At 38.0% G+C, this 25962-nt stretch overlaps 1 protein-coding gene across 7 annotated transcripts in view; it reads right to left on the bottom strand.

The window, feature by feature from the left end:
• LOC128606446 (ryanodine receptor 1) overlaps positions 1 to 23909 on the bottom strand; it is a 98761-nt gene extending 74852 nt beyond the window's left edge. For all 7 annotated transcript variants that reach the window (XM_053622571.1, XM_053622574.1, XM_053622573.1 and 4 more), the window contains exons 1-5: positions 23294 to 23909; positions 6103 to 6222; positions 4708 to 4806; positions 1817 to 1891; positions 1584 to 1662 (exon numbers count right to left, since the gene is read on the bottom strand). In XM_053622571.1, the coding sequence (XP_053478546.1) occupies positions 1584 to 1662; positions 1817 to 1891; positions 4708 to 4806; positions 6103 to 6222; positions 23294 to 23341 (421 nt within the window). In that variant the 5' untranslated portion in view covers positions 23342 to 23909. The remainder of the gene's footprint in view (positions 1 to 1583; positions 1663 to 1816; positions 1892 to 4707; positions 4807 to 6102; positions 6223 to 23293) is intronic.
• Positions 23910 to 25962: the final 2053 nt, after the last annotated feature.

Below are 25962 nucleotides of genomic sequence, written 5' to 3'. Positions count from 1 at the left end.
AACCCCATGAACCACATACTCACAAGCATTATAGAAAATATAGCTAACAGTATATGGCACATGTCCATTCTGTGTAACGCCTTTATTATATAAATAAATCCACCGTTTATCATGCCAGCATGTGAAACCCCTGACTTAGCAATATTTTGTGTATTCTTGGCTAGTTTTGTAGATATTTTGGTAACACCTATGAAGTCTCATAACTGTTCTTACTTTTTAAACAAAGTGCTCATATACAGTACAGTGTATGCTGATATATACTGTACATGTGTATATATAAACAACCCCAATTCCAAAACAGTTGGGACGCTGTGTAAAATGTAAATAATTAAAACAAATGTACGTTACATTTACATTAAAATAAATGTAAATAAAAAACGAATGCAGTGATTTGCAAATCTCATAAACCCGTATTTTATTCACAACAGAACATAGAAAACACATCAAATGTTTAAACTGAGGAAAGGTACAATTTTAAGGAAAAAATAAGGTCATTTTCAATTTGATGGCCGCAACGTGTTTCAAAAAAGCTGGGACGGGGGCAACAAAAGGCTGGAAAAGTAGGTGTTATTAAAAAGAAACAACTTGAGGAACATTAGGTTCTCATTAGGTTAATTGGGAACAGGTCAGTAAGATGATTGGGTATAAAAAGAGTATCTTAGAGAGGTAGAGTCGCTCAGAAGTAAAGATGGGATGGAATCTGGATGGAAGCAGATTTTGCTCTAAATATACCTCTATAGCATTGATGGTGACTTTCCAGATGTGCAAGCTGCCCATTCCATAGGCACTAATGCACCCCTGTACCATCAGAGATGCAGGCTTTTTTAACTGAGCGCTGATAAAAAGCCGGATGGTTCCTCTCCTCTTTAGTCCTCTTTAGTTTAGAGGATGCGGCGTCCACAGTTTCCAAAAAGAATTTCAAATTTCGATTCGTCTGACCACTGAACAGTTTTCCACTTTGCCTCAGTCCATTTTAAATGAGATGATGAGATATTCAAAGTCTTCGCAATTTTACGGTGAGGAACATTATTCTGAAATCGTTCCACAAATTGTAGACAGTTTTTCACAGATTGGTGAACCTCTGACCATCTTTACTTCTGAAAGACTCTGCCTCTCTAATATACTCATTTTATGCCCAATCATGTTACTGACCTGTTGCCAATTAACCTTCAGCTGTTTCTTTTTACTAACACTTACTTTTCCAGACTTTTGTTGTTTGTTGCCCCCGTCCGAACTTTTCGGAGACATGTTGCGGCCATCAAATTCGAAATTTCCTTATTTTTTTCCTTAAATAGTACATTTCTTCAGTTTAAACATTTGATATGTTTTCTACGTTCTATTCTGAATAACATATTATTTCTGGTTCTCATCCTTTTTATCTCCAGCTCCGATTACCCAAACATTTTTTCAACCCTGTCAATCTGGACTCTGCCAGTATCATACTACAGCATCCTCAGTTTCGCTAAACAGCAGCAAACTGCACCAAAAACTGTGCTGTGAAAATTTCTGCCCATGTCAGAAGCATGAATGTTCCTGTGTGTGTGTGTGTGTGTGTGTGTGTGTGTGTGTGTGTGTGTGTGTACCTGTAGAGTCCTCTTGCAAGCCCACATCGAAGGCCAGCTTGTCCGTGAGCGAGCGTGATGTGGTCAGGCAACTGAGGTACTGGAGGTATGAGGTATGATGCTTAGTATATACAGTATGACAGTGTAAACTAACTATCATTGTAATACTGTGATAATAAAAACATCGTTATCAATCAATCTCAGGTTCCGCTGTACATTGAAAATGTAGAATGACTGAATGATTTGTGGCTCACCATGCCAGAGTGGCTGTGTCTCAGCAAGATGGCGTGGCCATATAGAAGTGTTCGATGGCCTCCTCCCTGCGAGGACTGGAGATGGAGAGCCAGAGGAGAGAAGAGAAGAGTATTAAACATAGGCATACACTTATTTTCCTTCATACCTGGGAAAGGAGTGTGACTGGGTGGTTATAAACATCTGTGAATAGGTGTCTGTGCATGCGCATGTGTGTGTGTGCCTGAATGTGCTGTGTACTGTATATGCCACAGCATCCTCCTTTTAAAATGGATGTCTTCTTCATTCTTCATACATTAAAAACAGAGATAAGTAGCAGGACAAACGATGAGAGGAGAATGTAAAACACACAGAGAATCATGGGAAGAAAGAAGGAAGAGAAGCCGCACAAAGGAGGAATGGGCATCTCTTCACCTCCTGTCAAGCTTGAAGGAAGTGAGTTACGGTACCACAGGAAAGACCACACATGAGTACAAACAAAGGTCAAACAAAGGTCACAGTCCACACCAAACCGAAAGAGTTCACAAAAGGCTTCCATGAGGTCACAAGTCACAATACAGTATGTGGTCAGTTTACCTTAAGGTTTAGGAATGAGGAGACACAATGATTATTGTTATTAGTGATTATCATCAGCGTCACTATCACCGTAAACATCGTCATCTGTGTGAGTAGCATGGCTCGGGTGAGAGAGAGTTTGCACACTGCAGGTCTCTGTGGTTAAGCACACCTTAATCCACCTGTGTGGGTCAGTGTGTTACGCCACCATCTGTCATTTTATTGACAGTAGCAGCGAGGGGATTTTCTCTCAGCACCTCAGTGTCAGATTCAATCCCCATTGACTCCGCCCCTCCCTCCTGCTGGGACTTCCACATGCCATGCTATTCTCATTATCATGGGCCATTGCTTGTCTCTAGAGACAGGTCCTGCTAATACTCTCACACTCTCTCTCTCTCTCTCTTCATCTCTCGTATCAAATTAATACCCAGATATCACTACTGCTGAATTTTTATATCCTGAAGTACTTATAGTTCCCTCCAAAATAATTAGAACGGCAAGGCCAATTCATTTGTTTGTGCTATACATCAGAAATATTTGGGTTTGAGATCGAAAGATGGAAATGAGACGAGAATTTAGGATTTCCGATATGATATCTAGATGTGCTAAACAACACAATTTTGTGCTTTTCCCTCTTTTCTCAGCTTCAAAATGGCTTGCTTTTCTCACATAGACAGCTCTCTGATCTAAACGCTGGGACAAGTGTATTGCACCACAAGGAAAGTACTTTGAAGGGGATTAAAGGAGAAATGCTGTATGTTGTATACCTTTTTTTTTTAATAATTCTGGGAATTTTTGGGTTGCCCATCATATACCAGGTATCTTATCCTAAATGGTATTTTTGTTTAAAGCAAGTACTGTATATCCACTGGTAATTAGTTAATCGGACATGTGGGTTAATCTTAATCTTCCTCTTCCTGTAAGTCATGAGGAAACAATGGAATGGATGAGAGATGAGGGAAAAGAAAAGAAGGAAAATTATATATATATATATATATATATATATATATATATATATATATATATATATATATATATATATATATATATAAACAGCGACGCCATGCTGTGTTTGACCTTAAGGAGGATGGCGAATGTTTTAGTATTAGTAATGATTACAAAACCATGATATAGTAAATGAAAGCTTGTTATCAGTGAAAAAAGTAAAAGATGGGATGGTAGTTAGTGAAAGGGTGAAGGTGCTGCATGAAATGGCGGTGTGGCAGGCACTAATCCAAAGACAACTCTGTAATTCTTTAAGAAAATGAAAAAAAAAGGGTTTTAGTTGATTTGTTTTTATCCTCAATTAGTTTGTAAAATGTACAGCCATGGTAAGCTTTATGTGAGTAATGGGCAGGTGACTAAGGTAAAAAAAAAAAAAAAAAAGCAGGGGATTTCTAGCCTTGACCACCAGGATTTGAACCACTGGATCTCTCTCTCTCTCTCTCTCTCTCTCTCTCTCTCTTTCTGATGTTTACTCGGGGACTATATCTTGTCGGAAATGTCATTTGGAAACCAAATGAGATTCCGGCTATACAGTCAGTATGAGGAACAGGCGTGAACAAAGCTGAGGAGGAAGAGAAGGCTCAGGGGAGGAGGACAGTAACTGCAGCACCATTTCATTTCATCTAAACGAGACACACTGGGAAAGAAGGACAGGAAGAAGTGGAGGAGAGGTGCTTAGATCAGATTGGGGTAGACAAATAAACAAGAGACATGTGCAAGGACATACCCACTGGTCCAAATCGACTGCCTATGGGCGGCAGAGAAAGGGACGAGGTGTCGGGGGAAGAGAGAAAAAATGCAGATGAAGTTAAGATACGCTAATAGAAGCTCTACAGATGTGTTGTCCAAAGGCAAAGACATGAACGTCCCTTACATCACCTCCATATGCCCTAACGCAACCTTTAGGTCAACTCTAATCAGAAACTAAATCAAATAAATAAATAAATAAATAAATAAATAAAGAACAGCTGATTAGATTATTAGTAAAGCGTATCTTGTAATAACAGAGCTTATCCTGGAGCTTCACAACTAAAAAAAAAAACAAAAAAACAACCTTTTCTAACTTTTTTTTTCTAGTTTAAAATCTGTTCTTCGTTTATTTTTACTTTGCAGCACAACTAAGGTGGGCTCATCATGACAATTTTCACCCAAAGACTACACAACGTAATGCAAGACTACACACTTTACATCGTCTTACCTACACTCTATTATGAAACCAGGCTCTGCTTAGTTCACAGTCACCTAGCACTTCAGCTACCATCTCATTTCATCCTCTCTACCTTTGACTCTATTATTCCTCAATCCTCTGTTCCTTAACATCTCTGGCTCTCACCTCCATCTCCATGGTGTTGGCCAGCATCTCCTGTAGCGCCCGAACCGAGAGTGACTGCTCCAGGATGAAGGCGCAGATAGCCAAGTCAGGGGGCACATTCTGGACAGAAGACAGAAAAAAAAAATGTGTGAATGTGTAAAAATAGAAATTTACACTAGCACTCTTAAACTCGAGGAGCATTTCCCTTAGGTTATGGAACATAATATGTGATAAGAGTCATGTTTGTTGTATTAGAAACGTCTTTTTAAAATTTCATTTCCTGTTTCGATATGACTTTAAGATTTTTAATAGCATGCTTTCATTTAGGATGTTTCCTTTAATAGTATCAGTCATATCTGTCCTGCAAAAAAAGATGATAAGCTTAGAAATAGTTTAGCATGCTTCACTTATCATCTACTCCCAGAAGCTCCCATTTTGAAGAGCACTAATTGCCTTGTATATATTAGCTAATGCTGAAGTGAGAAGTCAGAAAACATGGAATGGTTCTGTGCTTGGAATCATTTTTGACCCCTGTGGAGCTAAAAAGCGGGGGGAGGAATCATGAATGCCTCCATTTTCATCTTTTCTCAGCAACAAGCTAGCAGGCTTTTGCATACCGCTTATCCTACACAGGGTCACATGGGAGCCTGAAGCCCATCCCAGGGAACTCAGGGTGCAAGGCTGGGGACACCCTGAACAGGGTGCCAACCCATTGCAGGGCACAATCGCACACACTACAGATAATTTGGAAATGCCAATCAGCCTACAACGCATGTCTTTAGACTGGGGGAGGAAACCGGAGTACCCGGAGGAAACCCCCAAAGCACGAGGAGACGATGCAAGCTTCTCGCACACAGGCGGGATTCGAACCCCCATCACCAGAGGTGCGAAGCAAACATGTTAACCACTAAGCGACCATGCCCCAACCCTACAGACACATGCATCCAACTTTGAGGATTGATCTATGACTAAAACAATGAACTGCATACTTGAAGTTATAGATTTAACAAAGCAGTTATGCTTGTATGCGTATCTAAAGCAAATACTAGAACATGTACATACAATATAATGCATTTAAAGGTAAGAAGTGCTGCTTTGTTGACCGTTGATGCTGGGAGCAGCCAGGGTTGAGTTATGCGTTTTAGTCAAATGCAGCATAACAGATACATATTATTGGCTACCATTGCTCTGATTGACAGAGGAGAAATTTAGACCATCCCTCCCACCCAGACAGCAGGACAAGTATGTTGTCCTGGACTCCAAATCATGGACAGCTGTGGCATTTTCACAATTCGAACTTGTGCCCTCCAGAGAAAAGGGCGAATGCTTAGACAGTTGTGCCTTTCAAAAGACTTTCTTTAAATACTTGAGTATCTACAGTTTGTGACCACTCTATTGTCTTAGGCCAGAAGATACCTGGGCATTGGATGTTGTTTCAAGGAAGCACAATCGGTTCCCGAAGCCCTCACAAGACAGGCACAGCTTGATCTGCTCCTTCAGGATGGTCGCTGTACACTGGAGCACCACCGTGTCATCCTGAGATCGCACAGCACCGATAAGAAAAAAGGACACATGTTAGTAAAAATCAGGAGCATAGGACAAATAAAGCCAGACAACTGAGAGTGGTGCATGACAATGGGCTTATGGTTAATTAATTTTCCTAATGTGGGACATTAATAGGTACAGATTTGAGTTCTTCTAACACACACACACAGACAGCAAGACAAACACAAACACACAGGCCTGTCTAGAGGCATGGTGGGGTGTAAATACACCAATAAACACTCCCAGATCCAACTCTCCACCTGACACAGTGCATTCTCAGCTGTTCCCCTGTCACTCATTATGCAAGCATACTATATCCCTCTCTCTAGACATCTTTTTTTTCTCTCCACTTGGAAGCATGTAGTTTCATTCTGATCTAAGCTTGTGAGGTCATGTGTGATTAGCCATTGTCCTATTGTCGCTGATTGACAATAGTATCAAATGTGGCTTTGATGTGGGGAGAAGAAGGGAGCATGGCCAGACATAGGCAGCATGTGTCATGTACATGTTACATCATTACACAGAAAAAAATAATAATACTGGAAGCTCCTTAAGAGTCAGCTAGCTTTAGCATCCAGTCATTCCTTTGTTTTTCGCTTAATGGGATTTGAGCCCCCAACCCCGGAGGTACGAGGCAACCGTGCTAACCACTACACCACCATATAGGATACAATATAGGTGAAAAGGAAACACATATTACGAACAACACGACAATTGATTTTTTTCAATCTTGAAGCTGCAGACAACATGCTGTCTGTCCAACTTGATAGACATCACGATAGTTGGAATCTACTGTATCTGCGATTCTCGATACTATCGTTAATCGTAACAAGCCTATACACATCATGTCTCTCTTTAAAAAAATGTTAGACACTGAGGACTTGTCGCCAGTCTTTATGAAATGTCATGTCTATTTTATGATGACACTACCATGACATATTCTCAATGCCATAGAACTTCCCCAGGTCCAGTTCTACAGAGCGTGTGTAATCTCCTAATGCTTTCTTCCTTTGGAGTTAGTCCAACGTTTATCTTCTGACAGCCCAAATCTGTCTGCTGAACTATTCCATACACAGGAAATGGGGACAGGGTGCCCTTTATTATTTTCTACAGCCTCTACCAACCTCCTCAGATACACAGACACACACACACAAGCACACACACACACACAATGTACTGTTTCTAGTTTATTAAGAATTCCAATTAGCTGCACCAGAAAGTTCTAAATATTCCAGACTACTTCAATTACAATCTGTAAATACTCTGGACTATGTTTGATATATATATATATATATATATATATATATATATATATATATATATATATATATATATATATATATGTTGAGATGGCTGATGGATGAATCTGATATTTAGATATTTGGTCCAGAACAGACAGTGTGTGTGTGTGTGTGTATATATATATATATATATATATATATATATATATATATATATATATATATATATATATATATAGCAGTAATTTTTAAGTCTCAGTGTTACTGTGAAGGAGTGTGTGTGTGTGTGTGTGTGTGAGAGAGAGAGAGAGAGAGAGAGAGAGAGAGAGAGAGAGAGACCTGGCCCTGATATGGAGATGAAGCAGTGCTCTAAATTTCTAAAACGAGCCAGCTGCTCCGGTGACTCACACTCCTCATCGGTTTGAAAATATCAGATAGCAGTGTAGTCACTGATGAAGGAAGATAGGTCTGAGATGATTATACAGATTAAATACAATGGGCAAATCATTTCTTTAAGCACATGTGGGTAAGGATAATAAAAAAAAAAATGTAATTAAGTTGATAAAACGCCTACAGTATATCAATATCATCTAAACATAAACGCATACATAAAGAAGACACATCAGTCGATAAAGATAAGCTTACAGTTTAGGGTATAACAATTTACACTGATCATCCTGTTCAAAAGTTTACACCCCCCCACCCAGGCTCTAAATGTATCGTTTTGCCTTCTTGTGAAAAGATGGATTTCAGCATCATATATGTGCAGATTAACTGCTCAGGACAAAGAAGGGACATATGAAGAACTATCACAAAACATGAAACAGCCGCTTATCATCCAAGTAACAGCACGCAGTATTAAGAATTGAGCGTGTGTAAACTTTAGAACTGGTTCGTTTGTGTAAATTCAGTTATTATTATTTTATTAACATTTTACAGATTCTGCAAGGGGTATGTAAAATTATGAGCACAACTGTACCTAGTTATGTGTCTGGGCAAAAAAAAAAAAAGCAACAAACCACAGGCAGCACATCGGAGCTTGTACTTGTAGTCTAGTCTATGATCAAAACATTTTCTTACAAACAGTAGACATAGAATCCAGTCTGCAGTCTTCTTTGTGCCAGACAATAATGCCATGTTACAGTAATAAAATTCTAAACAAACACAATAGGCTTTAAGGCTTTTTGAAGATACAATTTTATTGTTTCTTTTTGTGTATGTATCAGAATGCACACTAGTATGCTTTTTTTGTTTTTCTTTTAACCAAAACTACATATGCTTCATTCATTCATTCAAAAAGCACTTTATTCTGGTCAAGGTTGAAGAACTTATGGCGTCTGTCCCAGGAACACTGGGCATGAGACAGGAATGCACACTAAAAGGCATTGCAGGGCATCATGCACACACACACACACACACACACACACACACACACACACACACACACACACATTCACACTTACGTGTAATTTAGAGTGGTCAATCTACCGTACCCACTGTCATGTTTTTGGGAGGTGGGAAGAAACCAGAGAACCCGGAATAAATCCACACAGACAGTCACCTCAGCTTCACCACCATTCCACTTGCATTTGCTTTGTATTAACTCCAAAATAGCGGTCATGTTCAAACAATGTCAGCTATAAAAGGATTTAATGATGTCACACTCATACAGTTCTATCCATAGATAGCTAATGTTAATTTGCTTCAGCAGGATGGCTCTAACAGCTATTAACCACTACTCTATAGTTAGCCAAGGGATGAGTTATAAGATATATGTCAATCTGTCTGTCTATCTATCTATCTATCTATCTATCTATCTATCTATCTATCTGTCTGTCTGTCTGTCTATCTATCAACCATACATGACTTTTTTTAAACTTTGTGACAGATTTATACCACTCTTTACTCATATTTTCCTAGCGTGATCAAAGTGTTTGCGATTCTTATATTTTCATAAATACTATTTATTTTATGTGATTACTATGTAATATGTGACATTTGGTATGTGATTATGCGATATTGATCGAATACTAAATAGTATATTGACAGAAAAGCATGAGAAAGAAATATGTACCCTATGCAATACAAGTATGATGGGGGGGAGGGGGGGGTATTTTAAGGTGCAATGCATCTATTTAAATATATTTCCCAAGTTTAAAAAAAAAAAAAAGAAAAAAAACTGCCTTCAAAATACAAGAAATCCCTCAAGGTTGACACAAGGTCGTTTGCGTAAACAAAGCCCAAAGAAAAGCAGAGACAGTCTTTATTTTGGCTCAAGTGTTTTGGCTGATGGGCAAAGGGATGCTGAGAGCATTCACAGCAAGCCTAAGTAAATTTACTAATCCTTAGTTCAAAGTTGTGGGTTATTGAAAGACATGGAAGCGCTAGTTAAGTTGACACGTACTGGACAAATCCAACATTTCTGGACTATAAAAGTGGAAGAAAAAAAAAAAAACATACTAAAACAATTAGTCGAAAGGTTTCTTCTGCTGAACCAACACAAGCAGGTCTGCAAATGAGCATATCAGCAGCTTCACTACGGAGACATCAATGTGCAAAGCTGCAATCCTGAACACCCAAACTCACAGGCTTAACCCATGGCCATACAAATACACCTAGAACCATGAGGGGATTTGGGGGATCTACAGTGCTTTACATTATTCTCCACACACGACCAATAGCAATATGCCATTCCAAGGCTTCACAATTCACAGAGATTAAGGTGAACAAATAGGAATAGAAAGCAAATAATGTGTGTATGATTAGTTCCAAAGACAGGCTCAATGAAGATTAAAGAATAGTCAGCTAAGGCAGGTATAAGATTACAGCTAAGCCATATTTAGGACAGGATTCAAGTGACACTTAGACACCCAGTAAAAGTAGTACAGAAAATAAAAAACACACAAACAAGACCTGACTTCATTGAGACTTTTGAGAGTTTATTTAGAATTTAAATTTAGAAATTAAGTTCTGATGAATCTGAAAACCAGGACTTTGTTTTTAATGCTGTGTTATTTAACAAAGCATAATATAATTATTGATAGGGTGAAGAGTTCTTGAAGATATTTAGTTAGCGATTATGGAAGGAGTCTCCAGTATCAGCATTTCAGTAGCAGTCAGTGAGTTTTCTGCAATAGGAAAATGCTGAGTTTTCAGCACTTTCAAAACTTTCACTTTCTGGTTTCTCCGCTATAACTAACTTGTTTTAAGGGATGTTCCACAGCATTCAATGTAATTACTTAATTATTCAATTAAAGAAATGTAATATCAATGATAACAAATTGCTGCAGTAAGAGAGGAACAAATCACTTTTGGGCATGCTGTTACAAAAAAATAAATAAATAAAAAAAAATCAACTATGAAATTGTAATGTGTTCATGATTTATGTAGGTAACAAAGCTCAGATATATAATTAAAATTGAAATGCCTGTCTACCATTTAAGTTCATGATGTTCATTTCAAAGAACAGCTACACTGGTTGTTCTTTCGGACTCATTTTTTACCCACTCACAATTTACAATGAGAGTCTTTAGCAGGTTAAGAGCCCGTGTGGTTTGAATATTCAGCCCACGGTGAGTCACCTGAGTGTCAACAAAGTCTAAACTCTGTAGTGTGACTCAACGGTAGTCAACCAAGGTGCTGTGATCTCAGTGGGTGCATGTGCCCACCATGCTACTTTCAAAAAAGACCTCCCAAGGTCAGCTACAGGTGGTTGGCATCAAAGGGACCTAACAAAACCAGCTACAGTCTCGTGTCTCGAAAAGATGAGAAAGAACTGGACATTTATTATTATTTCTTTTATTTTTCAGCACAAAGCTCTCAGCACATGGGCCAAACTATTAACATGTCACTCCAAAATATGGGTACTTCCGTGGAATAACTAAAATTAAGGCAAACCGAAGGCAAAAGGACTCAGTAAGGATTATATGCATGATATGAGGACTAAGATGAGAAATCCATCATTCCTTTAGACAGCTTCCAGTTGCTTTTTAAGGCTCCCTTGCACAGACCCACCAACATCAGTGACTTACAGTCTGTACTGAGAGACAATTGAAGGATTCCCCCTTTGCTGAATTGCTGATTTAGATCTTCTCATGCCAAATCTCCAACTTACACCCATTACATTGACTACAGCCCTTCCAAGATTGATAGAAAGATAGATGAAGTGGGTGAATGTGCAGACTACATTGCACAGAAGATGAGGCAGGGAAAACTGATACAGGTTGAGGGGTGAGTTTGAAGGGATGACCTTTTTAAAATGCTTTTGTATCCCTCAGACTAATTCAAGCTGATAAACCACAGTGCTCTTGGGCATTCAGGACGTCCTGTCACATGTGCCCTGAACTGATTGTTACTTCCTCTATGGCTGAATAGCCAGTAGTCTCAGTTGGTGTGGTATTTATGGGGGGCAGGATGGTCTATTCCCCTCTATAGCACAACAAATTTCCAAATGCTTACACTGACATTGCCAACTATGAGCAATTAGACAGCAATGAAATGACAAACCATGCAGACATTTTGATCAAATCCTATACATTTTTGGCTTACCCAACCATCATAACTCATCACCCAACATAACTCCAACCTAACCATAATATTAGCAGACCCCAGGAAATTAACCACTGTGTTCTGTTGGAAAAAAGACGTTTGTCTGATGTATTTTTACTAATTCTAACACACAGTATCTGTAAGCATAAATGCCACAGTAAGACCGTAATAATAAAATGAAATGGTGGCAGTATCATTGTTACAAAATGGTCCAGATATATAGCAGTTACCATAAACTCTTGTATTATCTTTGATCAACCCCTGTGGTTACTATAATACACCACAGTAAAACCATAGTTTAATAGCATTAAAAGTTTAACATACTGTATATTAAGCACAGTTGCCATAAAGTACTATAGTCAATTATGGTAGTGTTATAGCTCAATCAATCAGGCTTTTTTTTTATTTAGCACATTTCATACAAACAGAATGTAACACAAAGTGCTTTACACATTAAAATACCAATGTCCCACCCCATCATAGACACACAAAGCATTAAACAATATTATAAATACTAAGGAACTGAGAGATTAAATTGACTTAAAAGCCAAACTAAAAAGAATGGTCTTAAGTTCGGTTTTAGAAATATCAATATTCTCTGCTACCTTCATATGAATGCTACCTTCAGCTAAGTAATAAATGCTTAAATGTAAAATTATTAAAACATATAACATAAAACCCTTATGCCCCTTCTGTTTAATGTTGTGGAACATCTGTAAAAAAAAAAAAAAATTAAAAGCTAGTTCCTGGGAATTGGCACCCTGTCCAGGGTGTACCCCGCCTTGTGCCCCATGCTCCCTGGGATAGGCTCCAGGTTCCCCGTGACCCTAAAGAAAGGATAAGCAGTATAGAAGATGGATGGATGGATGGTTCCTGGGATCACATCCGTATAAACAGTCATTCTTTCACCAACTACTGTATTTTTTCTTTTCTTGAGGTTAATAAGACCAAATATTTCAGCTTGTCATCTTATTGAGAAACTGGAAAATTGTCCATCCTAAAGACTTTCAGCTCTACCTCTGACTGTCAAATGCACTGATGCTGGAGAGTTGTTACTATAGAAACAATAAGGTATTAGTGGCAGCACATTAATTTTAACCTGTGATTGCTTTGCAGCCAGAACTAATGTCAGATCTGCTATTCTAGAAAATTAATCAACATCCTCTGACCAATCAGAATCAAGAATGCAATAGTGGTATGAATATAACTGTCCTAAAGCACCATAGTAAAACCATGATGGTCTCCCTCCATCCAATTTCAATAGCACACAGGGTCGCAGGGAAACCTGGATCACATGGAACTCAGAGCACAAGGCGGGGGACATGCCTGGACAGGGTGCCAACCCATCACAGGGCACAATCGCACACACATTCATACGCTACGGACAATTTGAAAATGCAAATCAGCCTTCAATGCATGTCTTTGGACTGGGGGAGCAAACTGGAGTACCCGGAGGAAACCCTCAAAGCACAGGGAGAACATGGAAACTCCACGCACACAGGGCAGAGATGGGATTCAAACCCCCAACCTCGTAGGTGTGAGGCAAAGCCACCATAGTAGCATCATAAATAGATAAACATAGTTACCCTAACACACAACAGAAGTATTATAGTTTAATATATATTAAGTATAGTTGCCATAGTTACCACCAATGGCAATGTAATAGTTTAAAATATGCTACCAAAAGCATCATAGTATAAACACATGAAGTGTTATGGTTTAATAATGTCCTAACTACGGTTACAATAAAGTACCACTGTGAAATTATGATAATATATGGGTTCAGAGTTGGATAGCAGTGGTTGAATCCAAGATGAATTGTAGTGAAAAAAGATAACAACAAAGTTCTAGCATCTAAAGTGTATCATTTTAAAATACTCCACTTTACGAGACAACCACCATTAAAGTCATTACCAAATTAGAGCAAATTACAGCAGAAGCACGAACAAACTGGACTCTTCCATGAGACGCTGCCATACTGAGCAAGGAACACACTTAGAAATACATTCCGGAATTTATGTGTGAGCTAGAGAAAGAAAATAGAGGATAAGGCACACAGTAATATCTGGCTTAGATTGTATGTGCTGAGCAAAGTGAAACTGAGAAAATTGACCCTGGCCGTGAACTCTCAATCCCCATCTGACAGGAAAGAGCTTTTTTTCTCTTGGTGAAACATGACTCTGGCTTCTATCACACTTCCAGACAACAAGTTCACAATTATTTTCCAATTTTCTCAGTTTTAACTCATTTCCTCACATCGTCACCTCCTCCTTCTCCCCGTTCTCCTGTTCTCTCTCTCTCTCTCTCTCTCTCTCTCTCCTCGACTCTATTTCGGTGACTGCACCTGTCACTCTTGCATTCCCCTGCACTGCTGACTGGCAGATAGTTTGGAGGCACGTTCACACTAGCTCAAACTTCTAATCAGGAGAACTATACTCACTAACTACTGATTATGCACAACATTGAACACAAGCCCAGACACATAACACGCATATACACATATACAATTAAAAAAAGCCTCCTGAGCAAATGTTAGACAAATTTAACTGTATCTAATAATATATCAGATGTCGTGGGTGCAATGTGTGTTTATTAAGGGTGTAATGCAATGACAATCTGTATCTTTTTAGCTTTCTAAATATCATTGTCTGTATTCAGTATTAAATTAGAGGTTAAATTCTAACTCTGATAGTTCCTCAACCTCAGCTATGTCCCTTGAGTTCCTAATTGCTGTGAAGGAGCAAAAGGTTTTAAATCTTGCGTGTGCAGGTATTATTTTTGTTTGTATCCACTGATATGTTCAAACAAATTTAAGTGGTTCTGTTTTCCAAAATACAAACTAGTTGCCTAATTTAAAGCACCTTGGCCTAGACCATTATTTAGACCACCTTGGCCTAGATTATTATTATTATTATTATTATTATTATTATTATTGTTATTATGTTTGCCTCACACCTCCAGGGTTGGGGGTTCGATTCCTGCCCTGCCCTCTGTGCGTGGAGTTTGCATGTTCTCCCCATGCTTTGGGGTTTCCTCTGGGTACTCCGGTTTCCTCCCCCAGGCCAAAGACATGTGTTGTAGGCCGATTGCCATTTTCAAATTGTCTGAAGTGTGTGACTGCATGTGTGAGTGTGCCCTGCGATGGGTTGTAACAAAGTGCAATTACTTTGTTATTATACTTAAGTGTTTAAGCATCTGTAATTTACTCGAGTTTTTCCTTCACCTAATACATCTGACTTTGACTTTCTACATTCCAGAAGAAAAATCTCTCTTTCTGCTCACTACACTTTCAAACATCACTCCATTACTCTACAATCATATATTTGTAAAAGTCATAAGGTGACTTTTAGCATCAGATGGCTTCCAGGAGTTGATCTACATGAACAGATGTGACAGTAAGAATAAAACCTAATACCCATCACTGTAATCTATCTGCTTTTACATGCACTTTGTATTTATCACGGCTGTATGTATTGTGGCACCTAGCGATTAGTATTTTGGGGCTAGTTTGTATGGTCATGATAATAAGTAATTATCATGCTAGATCAAATTTGAGAGATTAGGAATGAAGCTGTTATATCACCTTTGCTTATGTTTCCCCATGCTCCTTGGTCCCTTGGTGATCATGGAATTAATTTACCAACAGTAAGTAAAATCAGTGTGTGATTTGAAAAATTAAGCAGACGTCCTTTTTCTTTTATGAACCTTTCTTGTCTTTTTTTTTTTTTTTTTAACTTGACACTTAAGGCAAGTTTACAACTTTTCTACTTTAACTTGAGCAAAGATTTTTTTTTATTTATTTTGATAAGAAATTGCATTTTTTTTTTTTTTAACTTGAATAAAGAATTGTGGTAGATTCACTCTTCTGCTACTGGCATGTGAAATTTGGAATGTGATTTTTTTTATTAACTCAATTCATTGCATTCTGGTTATGTTTACTTGCTTATTATTTACAGCCTATTAATTTTGTTGTTGTTGTTGTTGTTGTTGTTGTTGTTGTTGTTGTTGCAATATCTTATTTTCACTACCTAATCAATATACTTGTTTCATTATTTTCCCCATTATAATGCACACTGAACTACTACTTCTAATTAATAATAATAATAGTAATAATAATAATAGTAGTAGTAGTAGTAATAGTTCTAGCAGCAGTAGCAGTAGTAGTAGTAGTAGCAGTTGTAGTTGCAGTAGTAGTAGTAGTAGTAATAGTTCTAGTAGCAGTAGTAGTAGTAGTAATAGTAATAGTTCTAGTAGCAGTTGTAGTAGTAATAGTTCTAGTAGCAGTAGTAGTAGTAGTAATAGTAATAGTTCTAGTAGCAGTTGTAGTAGTAATTGTTCTAGTAGTAGCAGTAGTAGTTGCAGTAGTAATAGTTCTAGTAGCAGCAGTAATAGTAGTAGTAGTAATAGTTCTAGTAGCAGTTGTAGTGGTAATTGTTCTAGTAGTAGCAGTAGTAGTTGCAGTAGTAATAGTTCTAGTAGCAGCAGTAGTAGTAGTAGTAGTAGTAATAGTTCTAGTAGTAGTAGTAGTAGTAGTAGTAGTAGTAGTAGTAATAGTTCTAGTAGCAGTAGCAGTAGTAATAGTAATAGTTCTAGTAGTAGCAGTAGTAGTTGCAGTAGTAGTAGGAGTCATGTTACAGGGTTACATAATCAGGATACAAAAAAAACTGGTAACTGTAATCTGTTACAGTTACATCAGAAACAAAGTAATCAGACTACAGGTACATTTTGTAAAAAATAGGGGTTTTTTTTCCATTTAAAACCAAAGAAATTAAGCTTTTGACATAACACAATGTAGACAGCTGCTTGATTATAGTCCTGGTCTCTTGCCAGTCATGGCTCAGATGAGCAACCTCCTGGTGTGTGCGCGAATAAATTTCGCAGACGGTTAATTCATCTGAAATCTAAGAAAATATAAAGGGCGAACCTCATGCTGCAAAATGCAATTCTGCAGTAAATGGGACACTTTCAGGGACTTATTAAGCTGAGTCGCCATATAGTACATCATTTATGAATAGCTGAAATACCCTATGAAGAAAATAATGGAATTATATTTCTTAGAAAACAGTCAATAATATCAAATCTAGCATTTTAGGTTTTGTAAATAACTAGATATGAAGAGATTTTGTAGGTGCAGCTTTAATGCTTAAAGACACATGCGTATCATATGGCATTGTTTTCCTGACACCTGCTTAAAAAAAAGCAGATGAGTAATATCTAGGATGAATATTTAATGTTTGTTTAGAGATGACTGTCAGTAATAATTTTGCTTAAAATGCAAACTGAACTCAGTTATTACTCAAATACAGCTGTAGCAGACACTCACATCATATATCACACGCATACAACTATCAATTAGGGACTGATATCAGCACGTTAAACTCACACGCTTTAAAAGCATGCGAAGCAACAGCTGAGAGCACCTGTTCATTGTTTTAAAGCTGATCGTGACAGATTGAATGAACACCAGTGAAACAGGTGCTTGTACTTCCCCATCCATCTCTCCATCACTCTCTCTCTCACACACACACACTCTCTCTCTCTCTCTCTCTCTCTCTGCCTCACTATACCGTGATCATGTGTGTGCTCAGCAAAGCCAAACCCTAGCACCCAGTTAGAAATAACTGTCTTTATATGACTGGGACCACAGCAGCACTTAAATAAAATTAACTCTTTAACGCTATACACACTTTTACTGTATATCTGGAGGCCAGTGGTGTGGTGTGAGGCAGGAATGAATTTCAGGAGCAGGGTGAGGAAATACACTAAATAAAAACCGCTGCATATTGATAAGTGCAGTGCGCTCATGCATTTTGGGTGGATGCCATGCCACCCAGTAGTAGGAGTGGTGATGGTATTTAGAATGAAAACAGACACTAAGGGCTTTAAGAATTTGCCTTTATTTCTTTTTTTTTTTTTAACCTACCCTACTAGATTTAAATGTTAGAATTTCATTGTGGCAGTTGTATAGGGTGTTTTACAATAATAAAAAAAAATGTTTTAGTTATGCGGCCTGTTTTATTTCTATACCAATGTTATTGTAGTGAATTGTTTGGCCAGCTGCGGGCTCACACCCCTCCCCTTTCCCATCGCCCTGCTCACCAGCAGCTATACAGAGAGTCACGATACTCTACACACAGAAACCCAACAGTGTTCTGACTAATCTTTTAACAGAGTTGCAGCGATAAAATAATGCACGTTTATACTGATTGAGATTGATTGTCCGATACATCAGTTTCCATTCTGCCCGTGGAATGGAACGCTAGTGTTCTGCAAGAACGGGATAATAACGTCGCCATACATGGCATCACCTCTGAAAATTCTTCAAATAAGATGATAGTATTAGGGGAAAATGCAAACTTATAAATGTCATATAAAACAAGATATACCCTTTTTTTGTCGTCCTGCAGTCAAATTTCCGTACTCCGTGTCAGTATTCTTATACTCAGCTAGGAGTGTAGATGGATAGCTAATAGCTTTGAAAGAGAAATGGGAAAAATGCACGATCCTGATTGGTTAATCCAGTTTGCCACTGGTAGCTTTCAAAGAGATGGTCGATGACTTTGTTGAACTTTTATGAACATCATTATAACAGTTTCTGAGGAAAATCTATTATTCGATATATACATACATAAACAGCTGTGCTATATGGGTGCAATATTAACTACCATTTAACCAGCAGGCATTTGGTTAAAACCCTCCTAGCACCCACACCTCTGCTGGACCATGTTATTTCTACATATCTTCTTTACATTCAACCAAGCTTCAGTTCCACCTTTTCCCTTGGATATGAATGTGCACTTTCAACAATTCTGAGGTAAAAAAAAAATGGAGAGGTGTATTAGGTGAGGACGCTTCTCCTAGACAAATAGCATCACACTTTAACAGTCTTAAGTTACTAAAACGTTTCCTTTTCCTCTCTGAGCTGCTTTCCTCTCTCCATTTTGTGCACTTGACATAATTCAATAGCTTAGAAACATAGGCGGACTTTCACAATTCATACAAACACACGTAGAATCCTCCCGAAAGATTCAAGCGACGAAGAAGTAGGACACAGGCTTTCTTGCTCTCCTCCCCCTGAGTGTCAGACACTTATAGTGGCAAAACTATAAAAAGAAGCATCTGTTATAACCTGGAGCCTGGACACCCCCTGAAAGCTATCCAACATTTCTTTTAGGGGTGATCATAATGACAGTATACCACGATATGGAAATCAGAAATAGTTAACCAGTTAAGTTAAGCGATCAATGATCCAACAATAAAAAATAAAATAAAAAGTATTTGAACTAGGCTTTCATATTTCTAGAACAGTGTAGCCTATTTTCTTTTTTTTTTAAAGGACAAACATGCCAAAATACAGCGATGTTTTAATATTTATCAATGGTGCGATACTGCTCTTGTACTGCATGTCATTTCATGCTGTCCTCTTTAAACATACAGAGTGGTAAGAACTTGCCATGATGTACAGAAACCACATTTTTCATATAAAATAAATATCATTTCTCTCTTAACACTTACTCCAACCTGATTTACGTCATAGTGTTAAAAACTTCCACTCACGCACGTTATAAATCACACACCCAGCATGTATTAAGTGTATCTTGCTCTTATAATGTCTCAATGTAATACGATCATTACAATTCATTACACTGACCATTCAAAAATGGGCGTAAAAATTGCACAACAGAGAAACTATTAACTATCCTAGCAAGGACACACACAGCATCATCGAGGCATCGTAGAGTGTTATTAGCACCACCTTATTGTTCAGCATGTAGAAAAAGATCATTTGTGTCATTCTGAATGGATTTACTCCCAACACTGGCATTTCTGTTATTGCGTTAACAGCTTTCATCACTGTTTATACAGCAGCCAATGTTTGTCCAAAGGCTCAAACAATCCAGATATGAATTTGCACAGATAATTATTACGACAGATATTAAATGGTTACCCAAATTCTCGGTCATCTCTCATAGAGTACATAAGGACCATTACACATTTCCTAGTGCAGTTTGTTTACATTCAGTCTGATATTATAAAGAAACACACTTTTTTGTATATATATATATATATATATATATATATATATATATATATATATATATAGTGCATCCAGAAAGTATTCACAGCGCTTCACTTTTTCCACATTTTGTTATGTTACAGCCTTATTCCAAAATGGATTAAATTCATCATTGTCCTCAAAATTCTACAAACAATACCCCATAATGACAACGTGAAAGAAGTTTGTTTTAAAACTTTGCAAATTTATTAAAAATAAAAAACAAAAAAAAAGCACATGTACATAAGTATTCACCTTAAGTATTCAGGTGCATCCTGTTTCCACTGATCATCCTTGAGATGTTTCTACAACTTGATTGGAGTCCACCTGTGGTAAATTCAGTTGATTGGAAAGGCACACAGCTGTCTATATAAGGTCCCACAGTTAACAATGCATGTCAGAACACAAACCAAGCCATGAAGTCCAAGGAATTGTCTGTAGACCTCCGAGACAGGATTTTATCGAGGCACAGGTCTGGGGAAGGGTACAGAAACATTTTTGCAGCATTGAAGGTCCAAATGAGCACAGTGGCCTCCATCATCCGTAAATGGAAGAAGTTTGGAACCACCAGGACTCTTCTTAGAGCTGGCCGCCCGGCCAAACTGAGCGATCGGGGGAGAAGGGCCTTAGCCAGGGAGGTGACCAAAAACCCGATGGTCACTCTGACAGAGCTCCAGCGTGTCTCTGTGGAGACAGGAGAACCTTCCAGAAGAACAACCATCTCTGCAGCACTCCACCAATCAGGCATGTATGGTAGAGTGGCCAGATGGAAGCCACTCCTCAGTAAAAGGCACATGACAGCCCACCTGGTGGACTCTCAGACACAAAATTCTCTGGTCTGATGAAACAAAGATTGAACTCTTTGGCCTGAATGGCAAGCGTCATGTCTGGAGGAAACCAGGCACCACTCATCACCTGGCCAATACCATCCCAACAGTGAAGCATGGTGGTGGCAGCATCATGCTGTGGGGATGTTTTTCAGCAGCAGGAACTGGGAGACTAGTCAGGATCGAGGGAAAGATGAATTCAGCAATGTACAGAGACATCCTTGATGAAAACCTGCTCCAGAGCACTCTGGACCTGGGGCGAAGGTTCATCTTCCAACAGGACAACGACCCTAAGAACACAGCCAAGATAACAAAGGAGTGGCTACAGGACAACTCTGTGAATGTCCTTGAGTGGCCCAGCCAGAGCCCAGACTTGAACCCGATTGAACATCTCTGGAGAAATCTGAAAATGGCTGTGCACCGACGCTCCCCATCCAACCTGATGGAGCTTGAGAGGTCCTGCAAAGAAGAATGGGAGAAACTGCCCAAAAATAGGTGTGCCAAGCTTGTAGCATCATACTCAAAAAGACTTGAGGCTGTAATTGGGGCCAAAGGTGCTTCAACAAAGTATTGCGCAAAGGCTGTGAATGCAAAATTCTACAAACAATACTTGGGGTATTGTTTGTAGAATTTTGAGGAAAATAATGAATTTAATCCATTTTGGATTAAGGCTGTAACATTATATATATATATATATATATATATATATATATATATTAGTTAAAAAGTAAGATATTATTGCAATATAAAATTACTTGGCTTTGACTCTTTGACTTTTCTTAGAAATCCAGGTGCTTCTTTACATTTTTTGTTCATCCTTCATGTATGTTTATGCATTAGATCTGAATTAATACCATAATATTTATTTTCATATTGAGGGAAATGTATAAAATATATTTATTTTACCTACATATTGTATTAAATATATTATTATTATTATTATTATTATTATTATTATTGTTATTATTATTGCATACCTGAACATTGCTATTGTAATATTTGTTGTTTTGTTTTATATTTATTATGGGTTTTTTTTTCAATAATTGACATTTCTCCAAACACACACTACATTAATATATAATAAATAAATAAATACACATTAATACTACATTAATATTTACTCATCTAGAAGAGCATAATATGTATTGTCTTTTAATTTATTCACTTTTTATATTTATTCTTGATTTGTTGTGTGTGTGTGTTTTTCTTATTGTTATGTATTTCTCATTTTCTCATCATCTGATATTTCTATTTTTTTTCTGGAAATACCAGAATGCCATAGTATTTGCAGCATCTCATCATCATCATCATCATCATCATCATCATCATCATCAGCCACTTGTTGCTATTTTCTACTCTCTACTTTATGTTTAATGTATTGCCATAACAACAAAAAATAGACAGGCATTTCAAGGTTATAAAATTTTGCAATAAAGACCATGCTGACAATAGCTACAGGATTTCTGCAATATGAATAACAGAACTGAAAGTTTTCCAAAGTATAACGTGAATCAGAATAATGACAGCTACAAGCCTTTGCTTTAATCTCATGATGCTGTCTATAGAGCTGCTCTCTAAACTCGAAATTCTCCAACACCACTTCTGATGCATCTTAATAACCCTATTTAAGCAGATTTCAGTGGGAATATCTTCAGTGACTTGTTATTGTTGACCTCCCCAAGAGTACTGGCTTCCAAGTCTCAGTCCAGTCAGATGAGGCGATATAGACGAGCTATACCCTCCTCCACCTCCCCCCATCCCCTCCCACTTCTGGGTCCTATGAATTGCTTGCTCCATCTTCTACCCTCACTCTAAACGTCTCCCCTTTCCTCTCCTTGGGTAAAAATAGATAACGATGCCAACAGATGTACCAGCCTTTCCTCACAAGTGCTCGAAGGAAAGACGATTCTGGAACAAATGGCGGAAAGGTGCCATGAGGCTGTAGAGTTTAGGATGCTACTACAGAAAGACACAAGATCGATAAAGGCAAAGTAAATACATGATACTGTTAAAATGGTGAAACAATCAAAATAAAGTTAAAGACTCTTGAGGGGGAAAAGGAAAAGTTGGGTTCCTTGCTAAACTGGGGCAATGTCGATGAGGAGGCTGACATTTATAGATATCAGCCAGTCAAGGAGCAAGGTGTCAAATCCACCATGAGCTCAAGAAACATGAGTGTTCTACTAGAGGAGTGAAAACTTTCACAATAAAAAGACACACACACACACACACACTTCTTCTCAGATTACGACATGTCATATAGTGTAGGAATCACAATACCAATAAATAGCTGTAATGCAAACACTATTATATGAATAAGCCCCCATTTTCCAGCCACACACACACACATACACACACACACACGATCAGAAGAAGTAAGACACACTTACCGTTCGCAGGAACTGGATCTCCTCATCCCCTCCCTCTCCTTCCGCCATCCTACTCCCAGCGTTAGCAGCAGCTCCTCAAGAGAAATCAAAAAATCCTTCCGTTGTTGTTGTTTCTTTTCTTTTCTCTTCACAGAATCTCGTTCTCTACCTTTCTCTCCCTGCTCTCTCACACACTCTCTCTCTCAGCTCTGTGTGTAGGTGTGTTGGAGGACACCATGTGTCCTGTGGCTCTCACGGTGGCGTGGGAGAGAGTGACAGGAGATTCACTAACTCTTCTAGTCTCTCTCTTTCTCTCTCTCTCTTTCTCTCTCTCTCTCTCTCTCTCTCTCTCTTTCTCGCTCAAAGCCTGTCCATATTTGCACAATTGAGCCACCCCCTTCTCTAAACCTGGTCCTCCCTCAGGGTCTGGTGGCCTATAAAAGGCACGTGTGTGCGTGTGTGTCTGTTTGAAATGCGTGTGTGAAGGGGAGTATTAAAGAATTATGTATAAGAAATTAAATTATATAACAGACTTGTGGCCCAAACAGTGTTTACAGGGGAGTCCTATTGAATATTTATATAACAGAAGATTCCAATGCTAATGCAAATACTGAACCATCACAATGTCCCATGATTCTCTTGCTGAATAATGTATGACCCTTACAATTATATGTGACTGACAGGGTGTTTTTTTTTTTTCTAGTAATATCTCTCAATTCAATATTTAATCCCCTAACTGAGGGGGCACTAGAGTAAAAATCCAATTTCTCTCATGAATTCATACAATACTGTATGTAATGAAGAAAACACTTGGGGGGAGTGTTGTTATAGGAAAATAATCAATGACAGGGTACTGTGAAGAAGCGGAGTTATCATTACCACACCAAAATTCCAATAACAGCACGCTATGCAGTGTTTTATTCCCTATAAACACCACAGCAATTTGTCAACAGTTGCATTTTTAAATTTAGTAAAGAACAACATTGTATTTTTAACCATTTAGAGTTACATTTAATGTTGTGGAACATCCGTGAGACAAGTGAGTTTACGTCGTAGCACCTACGACAACCTCACTTTTTATTCCCTCTTTAGACGTTAATACGAAAGAAATCGCAGTGTGTCATGTTACAGAGAAACCAGGAAGTCCTGAAGAGTTTCCACTGCTGGAAAACCTACTGACTGTTACAAAGCGCTGACACTGGAGACACCTTCCATACGTTTTACAAAAAACCTTCACTATATCAACGATTATGCAACTTTGTTTAATAACAAGTCATTTTTTTGATCCATTTATTATTGGGCTTTTTTTGGGGATTATGCAGAACATCTGCCATACAAGTTCCTGTGAATGAGCTGTTACTATAGAAACGATTACATGTTTGGACGTATTAAACCCCGTGATTTGCCTTGCAGACAGAACTACTACCATTCTGACCAATTAGAATCGAGAATTCAACAGTGCTGTGGTACAAACAGTTGAAATATTCCAGAATTATGTTGCAGGAGGTGAATATTTAGGATATTAAAGATGCAATTAGTAATTTTTAAACGTGTTTCTGGGCCTATAACATTCATATACCTTAAAGATAGCTTAGAAAAAAGACAATTCACAATATTGGGATGTGATGGATCTCACAAAATTTATAATTTCTTACTTCTATTTCCTTTTTTTCTGGCCCAGAAATTAGCTCCTCCCCCCAGCCAAAAAAACAGACCTGTGTAACTGCGTGCCTTTTTGTTGAAAGGACCCTACACGGCATACATGATTTAACAGAGGAGGCAGGGTCGGTTGCACGGAAGCAGAATGTTTTCATTGCAATTGCAATTCACCTCACAGCAAGCAGGGGGCCCTTAATAAAACTGCCCCTTTAATTCAAACAAATTGAAAATTTCCAAAGAAATTGATTTCTAACTGGAATTTAATTGTTTACATATTTATTTAAGAACGTCTATCAACTCATACGTGGAGAAAATGAATTAGACAAGATAGTTCAGGATTGAGGTAGAATCAAATCAAATCAACATGTCTATACAATGCTTTGCATAAGTATTGAAGTTTTCTGTGATTTGTAGTGTTAAAACCTGGAACTCATATTGAGTTAATTGGGATTATATGTCATGAATCTACACAGAATAGTCCACGGTATTGAAATGGGGGAAAACTTGATTGTTTGCAGAATTATTTATATTATTGTTATATTTTATATATAAGTTAACCTCCCTATGGGCACAGCAGTGGGTTGCAGGATTTGAGATCACAACCTTCACGGATATATTTTTTTCTATTTACAGCCTTATTTACCACAATCTTCAGCATTATTTTTATATGATTATTTATAGATCTTACAAGAGTGCATGCGTCAGTCTATGCATCATTCTACTGCTTAAAAATAGCAAGAATAATGATCAAAACATCCAAACAGGCTTGTCCAGACGTCCATTGTCCAACTGTCCACTGGTTTTGGCCTATTTATTATTATGCATTTGTTACAGTGCCCACTTTACTGTTCTGGAATAATACAGCAGGAGTTCAACATTAAAGTGTTTTGAAAGTAAACAGCTGGGCATTAGGCCAGAAGATCAATTTACACGTTTAAATGAATGAGTAGGAGGATTTTTGAGAAAACAAATGACAAACAGGGGCTTGATCTGCAGAATGAAAAACACGAGTCTTTGTGTGTGTGTGTGTG

This window comes from Ictalurus furcatus, chromosome 4 (genome assembly GCF_023375685.1).
Source record: "Ictalurus furcatus strain D&B chromosome 4, Billie_1.0, whole genome shotgun sequence".
Taxonomy (NCBI): domain Eukaryota; kingdom Metazoa; phylum Chordata; class Actinopteri; order Siluriformes; family Ictaluridae; genus Ictalurus; species Ictalurus furcatus.
Note: the sequence above shows the minus strand (reverse complement) of the source record. Positions and strands in the feature narration are given on the sequence as shown.